This window comes from Sardina pilchardus, chromosome 11, assembly GCF_963854185.1.
Source record: "Sardina pilchardus chromosome 11, fSarPil1.1, whole genome shotgun sequence".
In the NCBI taxonomy this organism is placed as follows: Eukaryota; Metazoa; Chordata; class Actinopteri; order Clupeiformes; family Clupeidae; genus Sardina; species Sardina pilchardus.
This window is the reverse complement of record NC_085004.1, coordinates 21,421,181-21,440,507: the sequence shown is the minus strand read 5'-3', so window position 1 is coordinate 21,440,507 and position 19,327 is coordinate 21,421,181. Positions and strand designations below refer to the sequence as shown.

Here is a 19,327-nt window from a genome sequence, read left to right as displayed (position 1 = left end):
TTTTTTTCAGACACATTTACTTCCGCCACCCCCCCAAAAAATGTACTCGGCTCAGTAGCAGCATAGATGCAAAAAGTTGCTCAACTATTTCAAACTCGCCCCGGCTGACACCCCGGGACAAACTGTGAGCAGTGTTTACGCAACGCTCCCCGGCTCTCGGGGTGCAGGCTTTGCTTTGATTGTGGCTCTGGAACACAGGCGGCCATCTGGGGTCATTCTACACAGCTGGATGCCGCTGCCCCCCTGTGAACCGCCCGAGGCTCAGACAAAGCCATGCACTAGATGAGGTGAGCAGCCGGGGGTTGAGGGTCTCATATCCTCCCTCTCTCTCTCTCACATCCTCTCTCTCTCTCTTTCTCTCTCTCTGCCTCGCTCACACACACACAAACCAAAACCACTCCCTCCACACGCACACACAGAGACACACACACACACACACACACACACAGAGTCTTCCACCCCCTTCTTACCCCTTGTCACCTCATTAGCCACCCTTGAGACCCGGAGCAGGACAGAAGCCCAGGCCGCCCCGGAGGGAAATAAAAAACAAGAGGGGCAGCTCCCACACGCCACCGCCACTGGCCAGAAAATAGATGCGGCTGCCGCTCCTCTCCTCACCTCCCCTCGTCTCCCCACTCCTCTCCTCACCTCTCTTCTCTGGGAACACTTGCTCACAAGCCACTCTCATTTTCCGAAAGCCGGCAGCACCTGACATTTTTATAGGGGAGGTTCTTCACACCGTGATATAGCTTGTCGGGATGATGGAGAGGGAACAGGCTAAGACAGCAGAATGCAGCGCAATATCTCTGCCAATTTATTAGGCTGCCGGCAGGAGGACAAGATCGACTGGAAAATATTACGACGAAAAAAGCCAAAGCAAAACAAGCCAGGGAAGGTACACAGATGCCGTTTGGGCAGCCCATACCCCTCAACAAATGCTCGCTCTTCAGCGTAATCTCCCCAAATGGCCCCCCAGCCTGGCTTATGTGGGACTGGATGAGTTTATCCATCAGCAAGAAAACCCACTCGTGTCTCTCCATCTTATTTATGAGCCACCACAGGCAATATAACAGAGTCCATATCCTCGGCAGGAGATGCGGCAGTGAAGACACTCTTCTTCACAACAAATAAATTGGGTTCTGCCACCTTCTCCTTTACCTCAGATTCTGCCACAGATAGCAAACGCACGTATACACACATTCTCAAACAACCGCCTCCCAAGCCCAGAACCTCATTGTTTACCATTTCACCCTGAGCACTATAAATAAGGTCACCCATTTCCAAGATGGATCGGATATAGTGAAATATTTCTTATCTAACAATGGTTCATGAACTCTCCACATAAGCTTGCCAATATGATGCAAAATAGCTCCAAAACAAATACTACTCTTCAATAAAGCAGGCCCTGAACAGCAAATATTTAGGTAGAGATTGGATTTTTCCCCCTGAAAGCTTTACATTAATAATGTAATATGAGATATTACTATGACTCATGCACATTCCCATCAAATTAACACATTTGTACAGAACATCACAAACAAACGCAGAAGTACGCTATACGCTAACCAGATCCCTGTCCCTTCCACATATGCTACAGGGAGAAAAAAAAACAAGGCACTTAGTAAACCGCCTCGCCAACAGCATGCAGGACCCCTCCCCAGTTCCCCTCCCCCACCCAGTGCTGTCTGGAGGGCAAATGCCTGTGGAGGGGGGCGGCAGCTGCACTGTCACTCGATTGACAAGGTGAACCATTCTCTTGGCCCCTGGAAGACAGCTCCTGACTGTGCTCGCCAGCCAAACAACACAGCTGGGCGGGAGTCCACCACACACACACACTCACACACACACACACACAGGCACACATACACCGACAGGAGTCAACATCCCTGGCTTCAGGCAGGATGTTCGGCGATGGAGCTAACAGGATGTGGAGCTCCATGTGTTCCAGAGGGGATGAGGGGCCAGGCAAAACATGGCACCCAGAACAGCCTTTCCACTGCTTGTTATGGACTGACAGGCTCTTGAATGGCAGGCCATTTGCATTTACATTTATTCATCTAGCAGATGATTTTATCCAAATCGACTTACAAAATGAGTACCGTTCGAGCAACACGGCAAAGGAGAGCTTAGGCAACTACTACCTGAGAATGAGAGTGCAGAAGGAGAAGAAGGCAGAGGGAAGTAGGAGGGAAGAGAGGAAGTTAGGATGCTAGGTTTGTTGGGTTGTTGGGTTGTTAGATGTGCAATAAGCGGGCGCACTCCTGTAAGAGTTAGGCCTTCAAGACTTTCTAGAAGATAGAGAGGGAAGCCACCGCTCTGGTAGGACTTGGTAGGTTGCTCAACTAACGAGGAACAACAACAGTCTAGATTGCCAAGGGTGGCAGTGCCAGGCGACATTCGCGAGAAACGCAGTGGTCGAGGCCGGGGTAACATAAGCCTTGCTGCGAGTATTTAAGTAAGTGGGAGGAGAGCCAGCAATCACTTTGTAGGCGAGCATTAGTGATTTGAATTTGATGCAAGCAGCTAAGCGTTGCCAGTGGAGCTCAATGAACAGCGGGGTAACCAACCAGCTAGTTCAACAGAATGTTTCCAGGGGGATCTTTGACTTGCCAACAATGCTGTCTAGGGCTTTCTCCTGTTGTCTTTGTGTGGAGTGTGAAGCACTGGAGTATGATTGGCATGGAAAGTCACCAGAAATTCAGTTCAGAGACAGAATATCTCTCACTGAGGTGTTCGGGGGTGTCTAAAATGGTGGGTAGAGACTGAAACAGCTACACTGGTAGTTTAGGTTGCTTGCTTTGGTTGCTTTTTATCTTTGTTGTGCCATTCCAAAGAATTTTATTGGAAAACATTCAGAAGTTAATTAAAAATAGCAGCCAAATGGGAATAAATACTTATTTTGATTTAATGTCAAAAATGTCTATATTGTGTTGCCCAGATATCCTCTAAAATTAGAATACTATCAACAAGCCAGTGATGCTACAGCATCTCTCTACAAAACACGTTGTACCTCAAAAGGCAGTCATTAGGCAAAGTAGGAAGTAATGTCAGGAATCCCTGGTGGTTAGGCTGGACCAATGATCTCATAGTTAACGGTATGTCTACCGTCATCACCATGCCAGCGAAGGTTTTGCAATTGTGAGTGACCAGACTGTATTTCATAATCACTAAAATCCTATTTATGTGGCTAAAATCAGTTAAACAGTTAAAGTGTAAGTTCATTCATGGAGAAATGGCTCCTTTTTAAACCAAGGACAATCAATTAATTTCCAGAGTGTCGGACTCCAAAAATGCATGGCTGTCCTGTAATTAGTGGAAAATACTGTATGTTTACTTCTTCAATTGAGGAGGGAAGTATAGGTGGACAAACATAGTGATACATTGGCCTGCCATTATTATTGAGCAACCTTGTTTCACACAACTGAACATGACGGGGTTAAACAAAATGAGAACACGCCAAACAGTCAACCCATGTGACTAGTCTACTAGTTGGCTAGCTACCTAAGGGTGCTAACTATAGCAAACGAGCAAACTAGATTCAACAAGGTCATGCATATTATGTTAACCAGAACATTTGAATACTCATGTTAAAAATGGGACATTTTAAAAATGGGACTAAAAATGGGACTTTAAAAATGGGACACTTTTTACTTTCCTCACATAGTGCTTGGCTACACCATGCGATGGTCACATAAGTACATGTTATGTGTTGCAATACGTGTGAGAGACTACAATGATTGATACCCAGCTCATTTAGCCTGCTTGCAAATTAAAAATATTATATACATTGGCCACCTTGAGACAACGTTCATGTTCTCCTGGAAAGTATCTTTGCATAAATACTGTTTCATGCGAGGAAAAGTGCTCAGCATGGTTTTAGTATGTACAGTTAATACATGTGGCACATTAATGTGTTTACAATGGCACAGAGCCATTTAGTGTGTGAAGACACTCGAGTTAAGGTATGGAAAACAAAAAGAAAATGCTACATAAATTGCAGCATGTGTAAAGTTCATCTTGACAAAGAGAATCTGAAAAACCTGGCCCAAAGTTTTTATAGCTACACTGCAATAAAAAAAATAACTGTCAGTTTTGGTCCAGAGGCTGTTAGAGGAGTTTATGAACACTCTCCAAAATTGTTGAGTGGTTTCCCTGACCTGTGGACTATCGATGTGTGAACATTTTTACCAGACACTTCTATGGGCCACCACAGACCTCCACAGCAGAGCCCGTATCGGTAATGAAAACATCTTGTCGTATGAAGAGGTGCTTGGATATCATTGGAGCTTTGCACCTCGCAAAATAATACAAAAGAAATTATTTCAGGAGGCGGAGAGGAGCTTTTCCATGATCCACCGCTGCCATTCTTGACTGACAGTTGCACAGGAACAACACCTGACACCACCAAATGGAAGCAAGGACAGGCTTAAAAGATATGACACACACGTTTGCTTGTGGTGAACATACAAGGACAGGCGCTTTCAAAAGCCCCATTGACCTCGTCCTTCTGTCATCCGCAGGCGAGCGAGCGCGAGAGAGAGAGAGAGAGAGAGAGAGAGAGAGAGAGAGAGAAAGAGAGAGAGAGAGAGACGCCTGGGGTGCTCCTGAGCAGGCTGAATTCTTCACATATATACCACATAACCACAAGCTTCCAGCAGCCTGACAGCGCTAACAAACAATGTCTGGGGCAGAGTGGGGGGAGAGGAAAGAGCAAGATAGAGAGGCAGCGGCAAGAAAAAAAAAATGACATACCGAGAAAGGGAGGGGGTGTACAGCAGAGACGGAGAGAAAGAGAGACAGAAAGAGAAATGTAGCGGGGGCTCAGGAAAAACAGGCATCGCCTTCCTCTGGTGAGGCTGCAGCCTAGCCTCTCTTGTACCTCGCTCCCTGTGGAAAAAGCTTCTCAGCAAATAAATATCGCATTACCACATAAGGAGACACAGGCATCAGCTAACAAGGAAGCAATACAGCTTGCTAGCCTATGGCTGTTCAGAGCCCATGTTACATTCCCATTGTGTACAGCACCACTGGATGAAAAGAAAACCAACAGGGAATGAAATACATTCTAAACGGCCCTACGCAGTTAGGTTAAAAGCATCATTACCCAACTTCAATTTACCAAAAGCCTATCATATTATATATGTGGGCTTATCCTAATTATGCATGTATGACGGACATACATTTACTTTTTTTTTTATTTTTCATTATATCTTCCTACCTAAATACTAAAAAATCTACATAATTAATCTCACCCAAAATATATGCATCGCACAATCCATTAACCAATCAAACTGTCTACTCATCAATCTAGCAGTAAACTGTTTATCTACAGCTTTTCATATTAATTGACCATTATACTATACGACTGTATAGGGTCCGTCAATGTACTGTACTAGTCGATAGGAAGAGCATTTTACAGAGCACATGTACTTGGACATGTATTTTTAATGTTTTTCGGAAATAAATAATGTTGCATCATCTGAAGCCAGCCTCCCCATTAGTCATGGTCTGCACTGGACCATTAGGAGGACGACTCTGGGACATGACAGCCTCTGTGTCTTTGCTGACAAGTAACTCCCCAGACTCCCCCCTAGCAAACAGGGCTGTGGAGAAAAATTGACTGATTCTCAATTTCCAGTGAGATGGCTGCCTGGTGGTAGAGTAAGGACACACACAGACACACAGACACACACAAACACACACACACACACACACACACACACACACACACACATGAGCCTGGAGTCCCTTGTGGCGGCCCTATAAGGCTAAGGGGAAGGGGTGGAATAAGTGTGTGTGGTACTGACATAATGACTGTCTGAGCTGACTACCTGCCTTTGATTAGTCAATACAGATCGATACCACATTCAGCAGCACTCAAGGAGGAATGGCCTTCCTCTTTTTGTCCTCACTAATGCGCTATCCAACACACTGTGTGTCCTTAAGAGAAAGCCATAGCCACCAATGTGTTCTAATGCAATATAATAATAATAACGAGAGCCACTTCACCTTCTCAGAAAGAAAAGGACTATGCCAGTGCACAGACACACCTTTTCTCATTAAAGTGAAAAAAAAAATTTTGCCACTGCACTGGCTGGGCACTACCATACAATAAGCTATTTCCTGAAAGAAAAGGGTCTGGTCTCTATTCCGACTGTGTTCCTTTACTCCAACACCCCTTGTTCTTACAGGGGTTAAGAGATAACCATTTGGATTACCCGTAATTTCCCGACTATTAGCCGTGGTTTATACATTGATTTTGCAAAATTTCTTTAGCTATGAGGTTAATACAGGGGGGGTAGTTAATATGGTGTCAATATGGTTTTGTTTCTTTTAGCTTGCATAAAACACTGTCCTGCGGCTTATACACAAGGCGGCTTATATGCGGGAAATTACTGTACATATGACCTATCGCTTCCCCCCAAAAAATTCATTCTTGCCATCTGTTGTCTTCTTTGTGACTTACTCATCTGAGAAAAAAAGGAATCTGTATAAACAGACACCATCTACAGCTGCGTATTGGGATTCTCTTCTGGTTAGTGCTAACATAGGCACTCAGTAGAGAGTCAATGTGATACTGCCTTGTGGTGGTGTCAATTTGCATTGATTGTTGCAAAGAGACCCCCCCCCCCTTCCCACATATTTCCCATCCACTGGGCATGCCATTTGAATGACTATGAAACACAATAGGAACGACTGGCTTCGCGGACAAGAACTTAAGCCCAAACTAATCTAAGTCTAAGTCTACACTGCATTTTTATTGAGAGAATCTTGTCCACTGAAAGAGCTATTAGCCCAGATTTAGCATCGGCGAGCAGCTCAGGGGCAACTCCCAGAAGTCTTTGTGGCAGGTAGGCTCTCTGTCTTCATTCCTGAGTGGACGGGAGGCGGGGGAGACGGAGAGGAGGATGGAGGAGGAATGGCAGGCAGGGGAGGTAGGGGGGGATAATCCGGTGGAGGTAGGGAGGGGCTGGGTCAATACGCCGGCAAACAGCCTCTAATAAATGCAGCAACACTATTACAATTCCCTCCAAACAAACAGACGGCTAGTGCATTGCTTCTGCTCCTCTCTCTGCCCATTATCAGCCTGTGTGTGTGTGTGTGTGTGTGTGTGTGTGTGCGTGTGTGTGTGTGTGTCTGTCTGTCTGACCGTCTGTCTCTGGGTGGAAAAGAGTGAGACACAGAGAAAAGGTAAAGCAGAGAGAGAGCGGGAGAGAGGGAGAGGGAGAGAGCATTTCCAGCCTCTCTCTCACACATACACACTCTGTTTCCCTCCCCCGTCGGCTGGCTTGAAGCACTGCTGCTTCCCAGCGCCAGCAAGCAAAATCTCTTTGAGTGGGTGGTTGAGCAGAAGACAAAGGTGAACAACGGCATGCAGTAGGCAGTTAAGTCACAGAGCTCTCTCGTCTCTCTCCCTCTCTCGCTCCCCTCCCTCCCTCTCTCCCTCCCTCTCTCTCTTCTGTCTCAGCCTGGATTTATGGTTCGCCCCTGGTGCTGAGAACTCAAACACATGATGAAAGGGGCTGCTGGGGAGGGAAGAGAGAGGAGAAGAGGAAGGCAACCGAGGGAGAGGGAGAGGGAGGGGGGGAGGGGCCCCCGAGCAAGCGCTCACCCATACCCCCGCTTCTCCACACACAGATTTTATGACCCCCAGAAAGGGGATCAGAGGGGAGAATGGCGCGGGGATAATGGCCACTGGGAACACAGCGAGGCAGAGGCAGGCAGGCAGGCAGTCAGGCAAACTAGAGGGGCTGCAGAGTGCAGACAGATTCCACTGGCACAGGCTCTCTAAAGGCATGAAACCACAGCCTCCTCTTTTTCGGCTTTATTACTTACTACTCTGGGAGTATATAATCAACACCGAACACGTTTTTTCCCCCCCCAACAGAACATCGACTACATGAATCCAACTACTATTGTATGTATTTTATAAATAGATTTAAACTGACAAATGTATTCAAAGGCAACTTACAACTGACAACTGACATTAAAGCCACAATGAAAAATACCTTGATTAAAACAAATAGCCCACTTAAAGCAGAGCACATACAAAACAAGCCCTTTGATTTCTGTGTGGAAAATGCAGATTGTGGTTGTGTCATCTCGTTGTTTATTCAGTCAAAATGCATGGTGGTGCCATTAACCTCACCCCACCATAAACCACAGCCATTATCTGAATGCTTCAGTGAGAATGCATAAACGCATTACAAAGTGAAGGGGAGGATGGAGGGGGGTCCTCGAAACTGTCATCACATCTCCCTCCCACAGACTCAACACTTAAAGGCAATCTAATGACGAGCGGAACAATTACATTTAAATCAAAGCCTATTTATCCATCAGAGGGAAAAAACACAGAGTATAATTCAGACACCGGCACCTATGTCAATATCTCATTAAGGCTAATGTGAACAAGTGAGAAAAAGAAAGGTAGAGAGAGGAAGGGAGAGAGGGTTTGAAAACAGGAGAGAGCGAGAGAAATGAGTGAGATAGAGTGACAGTAGCATGAAAGGTTGTTTACACAGTCTTCATCACATTTCTCAACCATAACAAACTAAGCACGACACCAGAGGTGTGTGTGTGTGTGTGTGTGTGTGTGTGCACGTTTCTGAGTGTGCGTGTGTGAGAAAGACCTTGCTGTTAAACACAGCTGGGTGACAATCATTTACCATTTCTCATCATCACAAACACCCTTGCAGAAATAGCACCTATCAAGATGCAGAAGAAATGAACCACACGCGGAAGAAAAAAACACTGCTGCAAAATGACAAAGTGAGAGAGAAGACGATGACCATTTCACAGATTGGCCACATAATAGACAGGATCTCCTCGGAGCCCTCTGTCTCTCTCCCTCCCTCTCTCTCTCCCTCTCTGTCTGTCTCTCTCTCTCTCTCTCTCTCTCTCTCTCTCACCGTCTCCTTTTCTCTCTCATGCCTGCTCCCTGTTACGAGCCATCTGTTGGCTGACAAAAGTGGCCCATCTAGCCGTGCGGCAGTGAGCTGAGCGCTCCGCTAGTCTCATCTCGCAGTAAGAGGGAGCAGATGTAACATGAAAATGAACACGATGGCTCCTCTGCCCGGGCTGCTGTCTGGGGGTCTATCGGAGACACTGGGGCTGCATGGAACCGGTGGTGGTGCTCTGCTCTGCTCTGCTCTGCTCTGCTCTGCGCAGCACTGCTGTGCTGTGCGAGACGGGGTGGGGTGGGGTGGGGTGGTGGTTTCGGTGGTGGAGGCTACTCGACATTTAACCAGGATGAAAGGCTAGAGATTAAAGGGCCGCACCAAGCTGCGGCGGACTCCACTGATTTATAATTAATCAAGGAGCCGGTGCGGGGCGTCACGTCGCCTCGCCCTTGGCTCACCTCCGCCGACACAAAAACAAGCCCCTCCAAGACGGGCGGAAAAGGAGAAAATAAACACGCGCAAAAAAAGCATGGGGGGGAAGAGAAAAAAACAGAAAAGATGCAGGAGGAAGAAGGGCTGGCAGGAGGGCTGTGCTGACAGCAAACATCGAGGCTGTGGCTGAGGCGCGAGCGACTGCCTCGGCGTGAGAGGCAATTATCAGGGTCTCCTGTGGGCATGTTTCAAGACGACATGTTAGTGTGATGGCAGAATCAAAGATGGCTGCTCGGGGCTGGGAGGAAGATGGTGCACTCTGCCATCTGGTGGTCGGAAAGCGCACTGCAGCCAGCGACGAGCTGCCAGCAGACTTCACTGTTCAAAACACACCCCAAAGGGAAAGTCTCTGTCTGTCAATCATACTCGTGAAACAAAGACAAATTTCCTGTTCACAACCAGTGACAACCTAGACCCTCAAAAGCTCAGTGAAGCAGACACGCCTGAACCCCCCCCCCCCCCCCCCCCCCCCCTCTCAACTAGTGTCTGAGGTAGCCGTAAAGAGACTGTCAAAATCATTTCAGGCATCTACAGAAGCCTCTGACAGTTAAAATGCCTCATTTACAAGACATTAGAGGAGTTATGGAGAGTGCAGGTCTTTTCGGCAGCTGGCGCTCAGGGAATGCCGGTGCCCCTGGAGCACTGCAGACTGGTGGAAAAAAAAGGAATGCTGTTTCACTAGCATCTAAAAACTACACAACCATGACACAAGCAGACATATTTCTACTTCTTTGGCCTTGTTAACAAGGCTTCCCAATTTGTCTGTGGGCTGTGTTCTAACCAAGGGCTATGTAACTCCAGTTGGAATAAATAAAAGAAAGGCCACAAATATCTTGAGTCATAGTTACTGGGGGGGGGGTACACACCATTGTCCAAGTTAATGCAAGGAAATGAGTGTGTGTGTGTTGGTATGTCAACACAATACTAACCTTAACGGTATTAGCTGAGGCTTAGGGTTATGAGCACAACAGTAATTTGGCAAACTACAGAGCACTTGGTTTGTCACTTAGTGAGCTTAAGAGGTAGTCTCGTGTTTACCAAGTGTCTCTGAGGCGCCGGGGGTGAGTCACCCGCAGCAAAAAAAGTGAGAGACATTCACAGTGAAAGAGAGCGAGTGAATAAAGGTCATAAAAGGAGAGGAGAGAAAGAAGTGAGAAAGAATGAGAGGGTTTGGGGAGGAGTGGGGAAAAGGGAGGGAGGGAGGGAGCGGGGGCCGTGTGTGTGTGTGTGTGTGTGTGTGTGTGTGTGTGGGAGTAAACGCATGAATGACAGAGAAAGAAAAGAGGGAGAAAGGGGGAGAGATTTGTGCTCGGGGGACAGGAGGTGACTGACCTGCTCTCTGAACTGGTCCTGGGAGAGGCAGTCGGTCATGTGCACACAGCCCAGCAGGCAACTGGTCGGGTACTCCTGGGGGAACCGGGGGGCTGCGGAGGCGCCAAACAAAAGAACATTCCGGAACAATTATCCCACCCCGTCTTTATGGATCCACTCGAAACTAAATAAAGGGCACCGCTAAGCGCAGCGGCCTCATTCCTAAGTATGTTTCAATTTAAAGATAATTAATACCATAGAAATATGCGCCCTCTCACGGCGGACTGATTTAAAGAACTGTCATGGAGCATCAGCCCAAAATAACATTTGCCATTAAAAATCGTACAAAAGGCTGCTAAACAAAGTCAGAGTGTAAGGCATGGATTTAATCAGGTCCTGTGCTGTGTGGGAACCCAGGCCCACTGCCTGACGATCTGTGTTGGACCGTGATACACTAACTCCATTGAGAGGTCCCATACCTTTTTTGCAGATCTGGCGGTACATAGCCTCCACCTGGGCGACCTCTTGAGGCGTGGGTCGCTTGGCAGCAGAAGCAATCCACAAGCGGCCTCGATGGGAAGAATACCAAGACCGGCCCTCCACTCTGCGTACACACACACACACAAAAATGTTCACGTGTCTGCTAATTTCTTTTCAAAATCAATGGGGTTTTCTTCTCCGTTCAGGGAAACCTGGAATCTCTCGACTCTCTGTATAATCATGTCCTACATATGTAAAAGTGTGCAGAAGAAGTGTCACTGTTTTTCGTCTGCCGATAGAAATAATATACTGTAATCCTGTAGCGTGTGCAGTATTTACATAGAAGCCATTCCTTCTAGATATGGAAATGTCTCAAATGAAATACGGTAGTATACCCATATCAATCACTTTAAACTTATGAGTGCTCTCTTGAAATGTCTAATAAAATAATACACAGCAAATAATATAGCTATATTACTACAACAATAGTAAGTAAAAGCTACATCAACCACAACTGGTACAGTTCTTGGGTGGAGCTGTACCTCTTGATGCCCTTGACGAGCAGTGTGGCCCAGGGCTGATGCATGCTGAGGCACCAGCCTCCGTCGGCCATCTCCTGGAGCTCCGTGTCCTGCAGCCGCAGCCTGGAGCGCACCTGGGCCTGCGCCTGGGCCAGCTTCCCCCCGGAGGCGTTACCCTGCTGGGGGCGACGGGAGCCCTCGCCACCACTCACGTCCACCCACTGACACCCACACATGCACACAAACACACACACACACACACACAAAGTAATGTTAGAATAATAACGTAATTAGGAGAATAATATCGTCACAATGTTCTTTCAGGTCATAACAAGAACAGTCAGGCAACTGCAGAACCTTGGCCCTATCACACAGAATTGAAACCAATTTCCAGCATCTGCATTCAAAGCCAGATCTGGATGATCATGTAGGATGAATGATATTCAGTGACCCTTGGCCTTCTGTAAAAATGTCAAGTACCTACAGACATACTCTTTTAGTTGTGTGAGTAGACACAATGACAGAAGGATGGATGGGCCCAATTACAATTCCCACTTTCCCCTACCGGGAGGTGAGGGTAACAATGCCATTATTAGTGGCCAAGGTAATTTCAAAAGTAATTTCATACAGTCACCAACACTGAGCTGACCTTTTCTGGTTCAGACTCTGGGTTTTTGACACGGAATGCATTCAGTGAGGGTTTTTTCCCCCAAACTCTCAGCCAAAACAAAATGGTCATTTTTCTGAAAGCTAAACCACCATCAAAAGCAGGCTGTACTCTAGCCCACACCACATGGCTATTGTGTGTTTGAAGCTCCATACTGAGTATAAAGAAGTGATCTGGTATTCATTATTATGAAACAATGACCAGAGATGGATGTAATTGCAATGGATGCAAAAAAACACCCGAATTTAATCTATACTAAACTAAAAAGGTAATCGTTCAGCAAATTATATAAACAAACTGAACTCAGATATAGATTGGTGCCTGAACTCATGAGTAAAAAAAAACTATAACCCACCTGCGGTGCTGACTGGACGATGTTGGGGTTGACCAGATCTCGGAGTGGCTCGCCCTCTGCTCCATCCGGCCTCCTTTTGGTCAGGCTCATAGATCCAGTGTTCATGGCCTGGACAGTCTCGTCTAATCTGGGACCATATGGAACATTGATTTTTCAAAGAAAATAATTTACTGGGAGTGCAAGTGATTCTTTGTAACAAAATCAAAATGATATCAACACTGTATCATTTCTGTTCTGATTTGATTTGTACAGAAAATGTTACACAATGTTTATTCAATTCAATTAACATACTCATTAGTCATTAACCATTAGTCCCTCTCTGGATGAAAGCAGCAATCACAAGAAAGCTCAAGTCTAGACCTGCTTCTCCGACTGGTCCTTCCGAGGAGATAGACTCACTTGTCATAGTACTGCTTGAGGTTCCCTTCGTCCTCCACCACTTTACGTCCGGCGAAGTCCAGCGTGATCTTGCGGTCTTTGCGGGAGGCGTGTTTAATCTCTCGCAGCTCTTCCTCGCGCTTTCGCAGCGTGGCCCGCTCGTTTGGAGATAACCACTGGTTGGAGTCCGTCGCAAAATAGTCAGACTCATCGTCCAGGACCTGCGTTCGGCGTACACTAAAAACGGGGAAATGAGAAGAAGGTAAGGGTTGGTCTTGATAATGGTGGTGGTGAAGGTGCGAGTTAAAAACTCTTAATGACAGCATGCAGGGATTCAACATGAGGGTGAAATACAAGCCACACTTTAAATCCTAGATATACAAAATCTATTCAAAGGACTTAGAGAGGGTTACAACTGATTAGGGAGGGTTATGTTTGTCCTCACAATTGCTGAGCATCCGTCTTGTTGACACCCATGCCAAGATGTGGCTGGATGATACAAGCAACACAATGTCCCGATATGTTCTCTGATATGGCATCTTTTGAAGATGTGCTCTCTCTCTCTCTCTCTCTCTCTCTCTCTCTCTCTCTCTCTCTCTCTCAATTCAATAGTGCTCTCTCTCTCTCTCTCTCTACACTGCAAAGATCAGACAAAGGGATGAGCTATGTACCTGTTCTTGTCAAACTCAAGCAGCTTATCCTTGTGCTGTATAGCTTTCTCCAACGCTGCTTTGATCTTGGCCTCCTGGTGGGGGAGATAGTCCATGTCCTCTGATGGCGCCACTCGGTCTGTCACACGCACACGCACACGCACACGCACACGCACACGCACACGCACACGCACACGCACACGCACACGCACATGCACACGCACACACAAACACACACACACACACGTATTTCACAAAACTGGCCGAAACATGATGTTCCTTTGCCACGGACATCAATGCCAGCCAAAGTGGTAAAAGTGGAAGTGTTTGAGGACTAGGGCTGGGACGGTAACCGGAATTGTGCATGTTGTGGTTGAAAACGTAGAATTAGAATATCAGATATAATCACGTTATGCAGTCAGTTTAAAAGACTTCTGCATGCGGCTACATGAAGTCGAATCAGACATCCGCGGTAATTTTTTGCTTTCCAACCGCGGTAAGAAAACATCCATACCGTCCCAGCCCTATTGAGGACATCTAAAATGTGACGCCCTACCTCCCATCAGCTTTTTCCGCAGTTTCTGGCTTTTATTGGAATCCCGCTGTAGAATCTCTTGCTCTTCTCTTGTACAAACCTGATAAAAAAAGGAAAGGAAAAAATCAACCTACATATGTTCATCAATGGTAAAATAACAAGAATTATAAACCTGTAATAAACAACTATAACTGTAATAAACTCCGGATCCGTTGTTGGACGTTGTTGGAGCTTCGTTTTATGTGTAGGACCTTGAGCAAGCTACTAACGTTTTGAACAATATAACCAGATAAATTATGCTATTTAGGAAGCATTTAGCTCAGCGCCCTTAGCTGATCCATTTGGGGCTATAGAATATATACTGGGGCAATCAATTTTTCATTGATCAATGAAAAATAATGTGTCCACTGCTTATTTGATGTGTGATGTGTTTTACTGCAAAAAAGACGATGGGGTCAAATTTCGTCATATCTGTCATTTCTGTCATATTTAGTGACAATGTTATAAAGTATAAAGCTACTTACAAATCACGCGACAGGAAATACACCAATAACACACAATCTCCCTAATTCATTCATTCATTCAACCTTTATTTATTCTCGGAGTGTCATTGAGGGTATCCCTCATTTTCAATGAAGCCGAGATTATCATTAGCGTCCCTGAATATTCAAATTAGGTGGAAAGAAACTTTCAAAGCTTTTATAAATCTGTAAATATGATTATCCATTTTCAAATCATAAAACTGCCAGGCCCACACCACAATTTAGGTGCAGTGCCTGAGAACTTAAAAGCCTTGCGATCAAAAATGCTATTGTCAGTAAAATCACCATGCATTCCACAGGCATGGGAAGTGAACCTTGTAGCAAAGAGGCAGCTCGCCACAGCTGCAATCTCCCTTAAGATCTCTCACATGGCAGCAGGTTTGTGAAGACCTCATAAACAATTCAAATGCTAAGACCTGCTGTGCTGTGCAGCAAAACGTTATAACCACAGGAGATGGACATAGTAAACAGAGATTGTAGCCCCCTAACTATTTTACCCATCTCTGATTATGGACAAATCAGGTGTAGGGATTGGGAACAACACACAAATATGATGCTTAATCGAAACCATACATTTCAACTGACATGGAGGGAGGTTTTTTACCAAAGTGCCACAGAAGAGGCAAGGACCAGATCCCTCCTGCTCACAGACGATGCGTCCACAGGTCATGCAGTTATTGATGAGGCTGTGTTTCTGCGCCAGGCACTCGCACGCATGCCGTCCTGGTAGGAGAATAGCCAAGCGATCCTGACCCTCCTTGGCATACAGATTTACATATTTGGTCTTCTTCTTTGCAGATGATGAACTGCTATTCTCCTGTGCCTGTAAAAAACAAGAAGAGTGTCATGCAGTGTTTCTCTCCATCATACATATTAAAAGGTATTCAGGTGTAGTCGTTAAGAGTAGCCTAACAATTACCTTGAGTAGGTCGATAGGAGTTTTGACTATCTCCGGTTCAGGCTCTGCTTGATTAATAGCAACGAATTCTTGTTTGTTTCTTCCTTTTCGCTTGGACTTCTTCTGTGTGTCCTTCGTCATGTCTGGAAAATCTACAGAGACATACGTGTGGACACTGTTTTATCACTTCTAAAAGAAGATACATTATTTCAACATTTGCTAAAACACTAACACTACCACTACCAAAAGCATACACGAGACAAATTGGCTTCACTGGTGACGTTAGCCTGCCAGGTCAGTTTACCTGTTGACACCCTCATGGAAATGAGATTTGTATTTTCAGGGGCCCCTTGTTTGACATTCCTCCATCTCTTCACTAGCTCGTCAATGAACAGCTTTTTCTTCCCATCCGTCCCTCCAAGCAGATCCCCAACATATTCGGCTATTTCTTCATCAGTGTCAATTGACAAGATATACCTAAATGAGAAAATGAAATACACCAGAAAGATGGAATGTAACATGCAAGATGCTGGTCACGTCATGAGCATAAGCAAGCCAATTAGTTCCAATACAAGGATCATCCATCCTAAATCCTTGGTCAGAATGAAATAGCTCACATAAGGTTAACGTTAATGATTATTTCTTATTATCTAATCTACTGTATTTACGTGACAGTTAGTTGAAAACCCCAGCTGGCCCAGATGATAGCTAACAGGCAAACTACACATTAAATAGCAAACACAGAATAATTCACTCACTGAACAATGTCATCGCATGCCTCTAAACCAAAGCTGTTATGCAACTGGTCGACGCACCAACGAAGCAAAGATTCAGACATGTTAGCTTATAAAATCGAGGCACTAAGGTTACCAAACTTTCGGCTAATAACGTTATCCTACATATGACGTAAACCTGCATTCACTTCATGAAATGTACACGGAATGTTAATTTTGCTGCACACGTTGCGTAAAAATATGTTTCCCCTGGAAAGCAGTGCTGGAGATATGTGGTTCCTCCTATCTCCTATCTCCTATCTCAGTAATTCCGAAAGAACACTCAGGCCCTCTAATACAGTAAAAAAATAATGACTGTGTCCAATGCTCACAATGCAGTTTAGACCAATTCACACACACAAAAAAAATCATCCTTCAATTGTATTTAATTAAACATAAGCGGTTGCATTAATGCGACCACCAGATGGCAGCACTGCCATGCAAGTGCTGGGAATGCATTTCCCACGAAAGTGCATTTGGTTATTTTGTATTTTGTGCAACTCTACTAGAAATAAATAAATCATGTGAGCCCCAGCTGCCATACCATTATGTTCACTGCACACATTATTCCATCAATTACAACTGTTGGACTACTGTGACAAACATTGTTTGGTCATGTGCACTCTATCCTGACCATTCATGTGATTGGTAATGGACAGTCAGTTATGGGAGGAATTTGTTCTGAAACTGAATAATCCACTTTAACCTAATTCAGACAGGTTTCATTGATCAATTTCTTGGGTTCAGCCATCTCATGTCAAATTTACTCAGGGAAGAGGGAGGTAGGCTATAGCCTACACTACAATCAATTAGGAGATCAAATCAACAGAACCAGTGAATCTCACTAAATTTCACATCTGCAGCAGCAGCACATTAGGCTACAGGAAGGGATGTGACAAGTGTAACAGGATTAGAATTTCACAGCACAAGTTCAGCTTTCCGGCAATGTCTGCTATATGTGAGCACATTCTTTCATGGTTCTGCAGCCTACTGTAGATAACAGGGAGTGTGGGGTGGGTGTGGCAGCTGATGCTAGTGCATTCACAGGAGACCTGAACACAACTCAACCGCAACTCAAAAAAAAAGTTTTTTGTGGTTTATATGGTTGAATTTCTGTGTGAAAGTCAGTGGGATGCTGATTTTGGAGGCTGCAAGAGTATGATCCAGTAAAAAAAAAGAAAATCAAGTGGTTTCATGTGACAGGGACAGATTGTGTTCCTAGACTGACAGGGAGCCGGAAGAAATTTAACTACAGTAAAATACCATCTTACAGTAATTCACAGATCAGTTCTAAATGTTGCTTTGCTTTGACATTTGCTTCCCACATCGGAAGAAAAATATTATGAGAAACAAAGGTGGCAAGGGAAAGATGTCTTTATTGATGTCTCTGTAACATCAGTACATAATATGACTACAAGCACAAATTCTTACTGTAATTATTCACCTCTCTCTCTCTGAGTGTGTGTGTGTGTGTGTGTGTGTGTGTGTGTGTGTGTGTGTGTGTGTGTGTGTGTGTGTGTGTGTGTTAGTGTGTGTGTGTGTGTGCGTGCGTGCGTGCGTGTGTGTGTGTGTTTGCTAAAAAGGACATCTGTGCAAAAATATCCTGTGTTGAAAATATGATGTGACCTGAACATTGGGGGTCAATAAAATTTTCTCATGCTCAGTGATTTGCTTTTTATTTTTCTACCCCAGTTGTTTTGCCTTAATTTATCTTTACTGTTCCCTTTCCATCTAATGTTACGACTTTAAGGGTTCATTTGGACAAATGGCTGTTGAAAACCTCACACTCAGCAATCTCAGTAATCCAAACTACAAGCGCAACTTAATCTGAAAGATGGCCCTTGACTATTCTAGATTCATGCGGTCTTCAAAACCAACCAACCCACAATGTGTTCAATTAGTTTGAACAAACAATACATGGTAAATACATAGTTATACAGAAATGTGTAAACAAAAGAATATCAATAAAATGTAACTAGCACTGATCAGGCTCTTCAAGAAATAAAAGCACTGTAAGAAACAGAGCATGGTTTTAAGGACCTCTTTCAAACGCAAACAGAAGCAATTTCACGTGTAATGCTTTTTTTTATGTCTCCTTCACACAGTAGGGAATCCATGAAATGCCTGTGGCTTTTACTTTTATTACAAAGCAACAGTCATTAGAATAAAGTCAATTAACATTTGCTTGATATAGGAGAGTGTAAACCGTGTAATTAACGAGATTTGTTATATTTGCAAACAGTGGTTAGTTTGCATTGTGGCTATTCATTGTTGAACAGCACAACTGAACAAACACAAGAGTTAATAAATACTGTCAAAAGAATACTTATCATCTCTAGTAAGTCAACAGAATGTATGTAAGGCATGCAAGGCAAAAGGAAAGTCTTATGTTGACTGATGTTTTATCAGCAGTGTCTCCTCAGTCCGAAAAGCCCCCACATCTTACTTTGCAGGAAAAAAGTGGTAAAAGGATATTCAGGAGTTAAAAATTATAATTTTTATGGAATAGATACAGTTTTGTGGTCTGGATATTGTAAGAACTGTTTGAATTATCATTTGTTATGCATTTCATATGTGTACTGTATGCTCATTCATGAAACTTTTCATTGTTGTGCGAAAGAAAACAAAAAAATCTGTGAGGATTTGGTCTCTTTGTGGGTAATTGTATTGTGTCATGGCCATCCACCTTCCTACTCCTGGTCCTATATGTTCATAAAATCCTTACAAATGGATTTACTGTCATGGTACTGTTATATGTTGGAAGTCATGTTGGCATGCAGTGATATACAGACATCAGAAGCAGAGTTATTCAGATACTCTTTGGC

The 19,327-nt window shown here is 44.6% G+C and overlaps 1 protein-coding gene across 1 annotated transcript in view; it reads right to left on the bottom strand.

The window, feature by feature from the left end:
- The window catches only part of trip4 (thyroid hormone receptor interactor 4), a 46,562-nt gene extending 29,911 nt beyond the window's left edge, over positions 1 to 16,651 (bottom strand). The window contains exons 1-11 of the mRNA XM_062549752.1: positions 16,488 to 16,651; positions 16,034 to 16,206; positions 15,751 to 15,881; positions 15,436 to 15,654; positions 14,311 to 14,389; positions 13,776 to 13,893; positions 13,126 to 13,341; positions 12,727 to 12,853; positions 11,726 to 11,925; positions 11,183 to 11,307; positions 10,725 to 10,816 (exon numbers count right to left, since the gene is read on the bottom strand). Coding sequence (XP_062405736.1) covers positions 10,725 to 10,816; positions 11,183 to 11,307; positions 11,726 to 11,925; positions 12,727 to 12,853; positions 13,126 to 13,341; positions 13,776 to 13,893; positions 14,311 to 14,389; positions 15,436 to 15,654; positions 15,751 to 15,881; positions 16,034 to 16,206; positions 16,488 to 16,567 — 1,560 coding nt within the window. The 5' untranslated portion in view covers positions 16,568 to 16,651. The remainder of the gene's footprint in view (positions 1 to 10,724; positions 10,817 to 11,182; positions 11,308 to 11,725; positions 11,926 to 12,726; positions 12,854 to 13,125; positions 13,342 to 13,775; positions 13,894 to 14,310; positions 14,390 to 15,435; positions 15,655 to 15,750; positions 15,882 to 16,033; positions 16,207 to 16,487) is intronic.
- Positions 16,652 to 19,327: the final 2,676 nt, after the last annotated feature.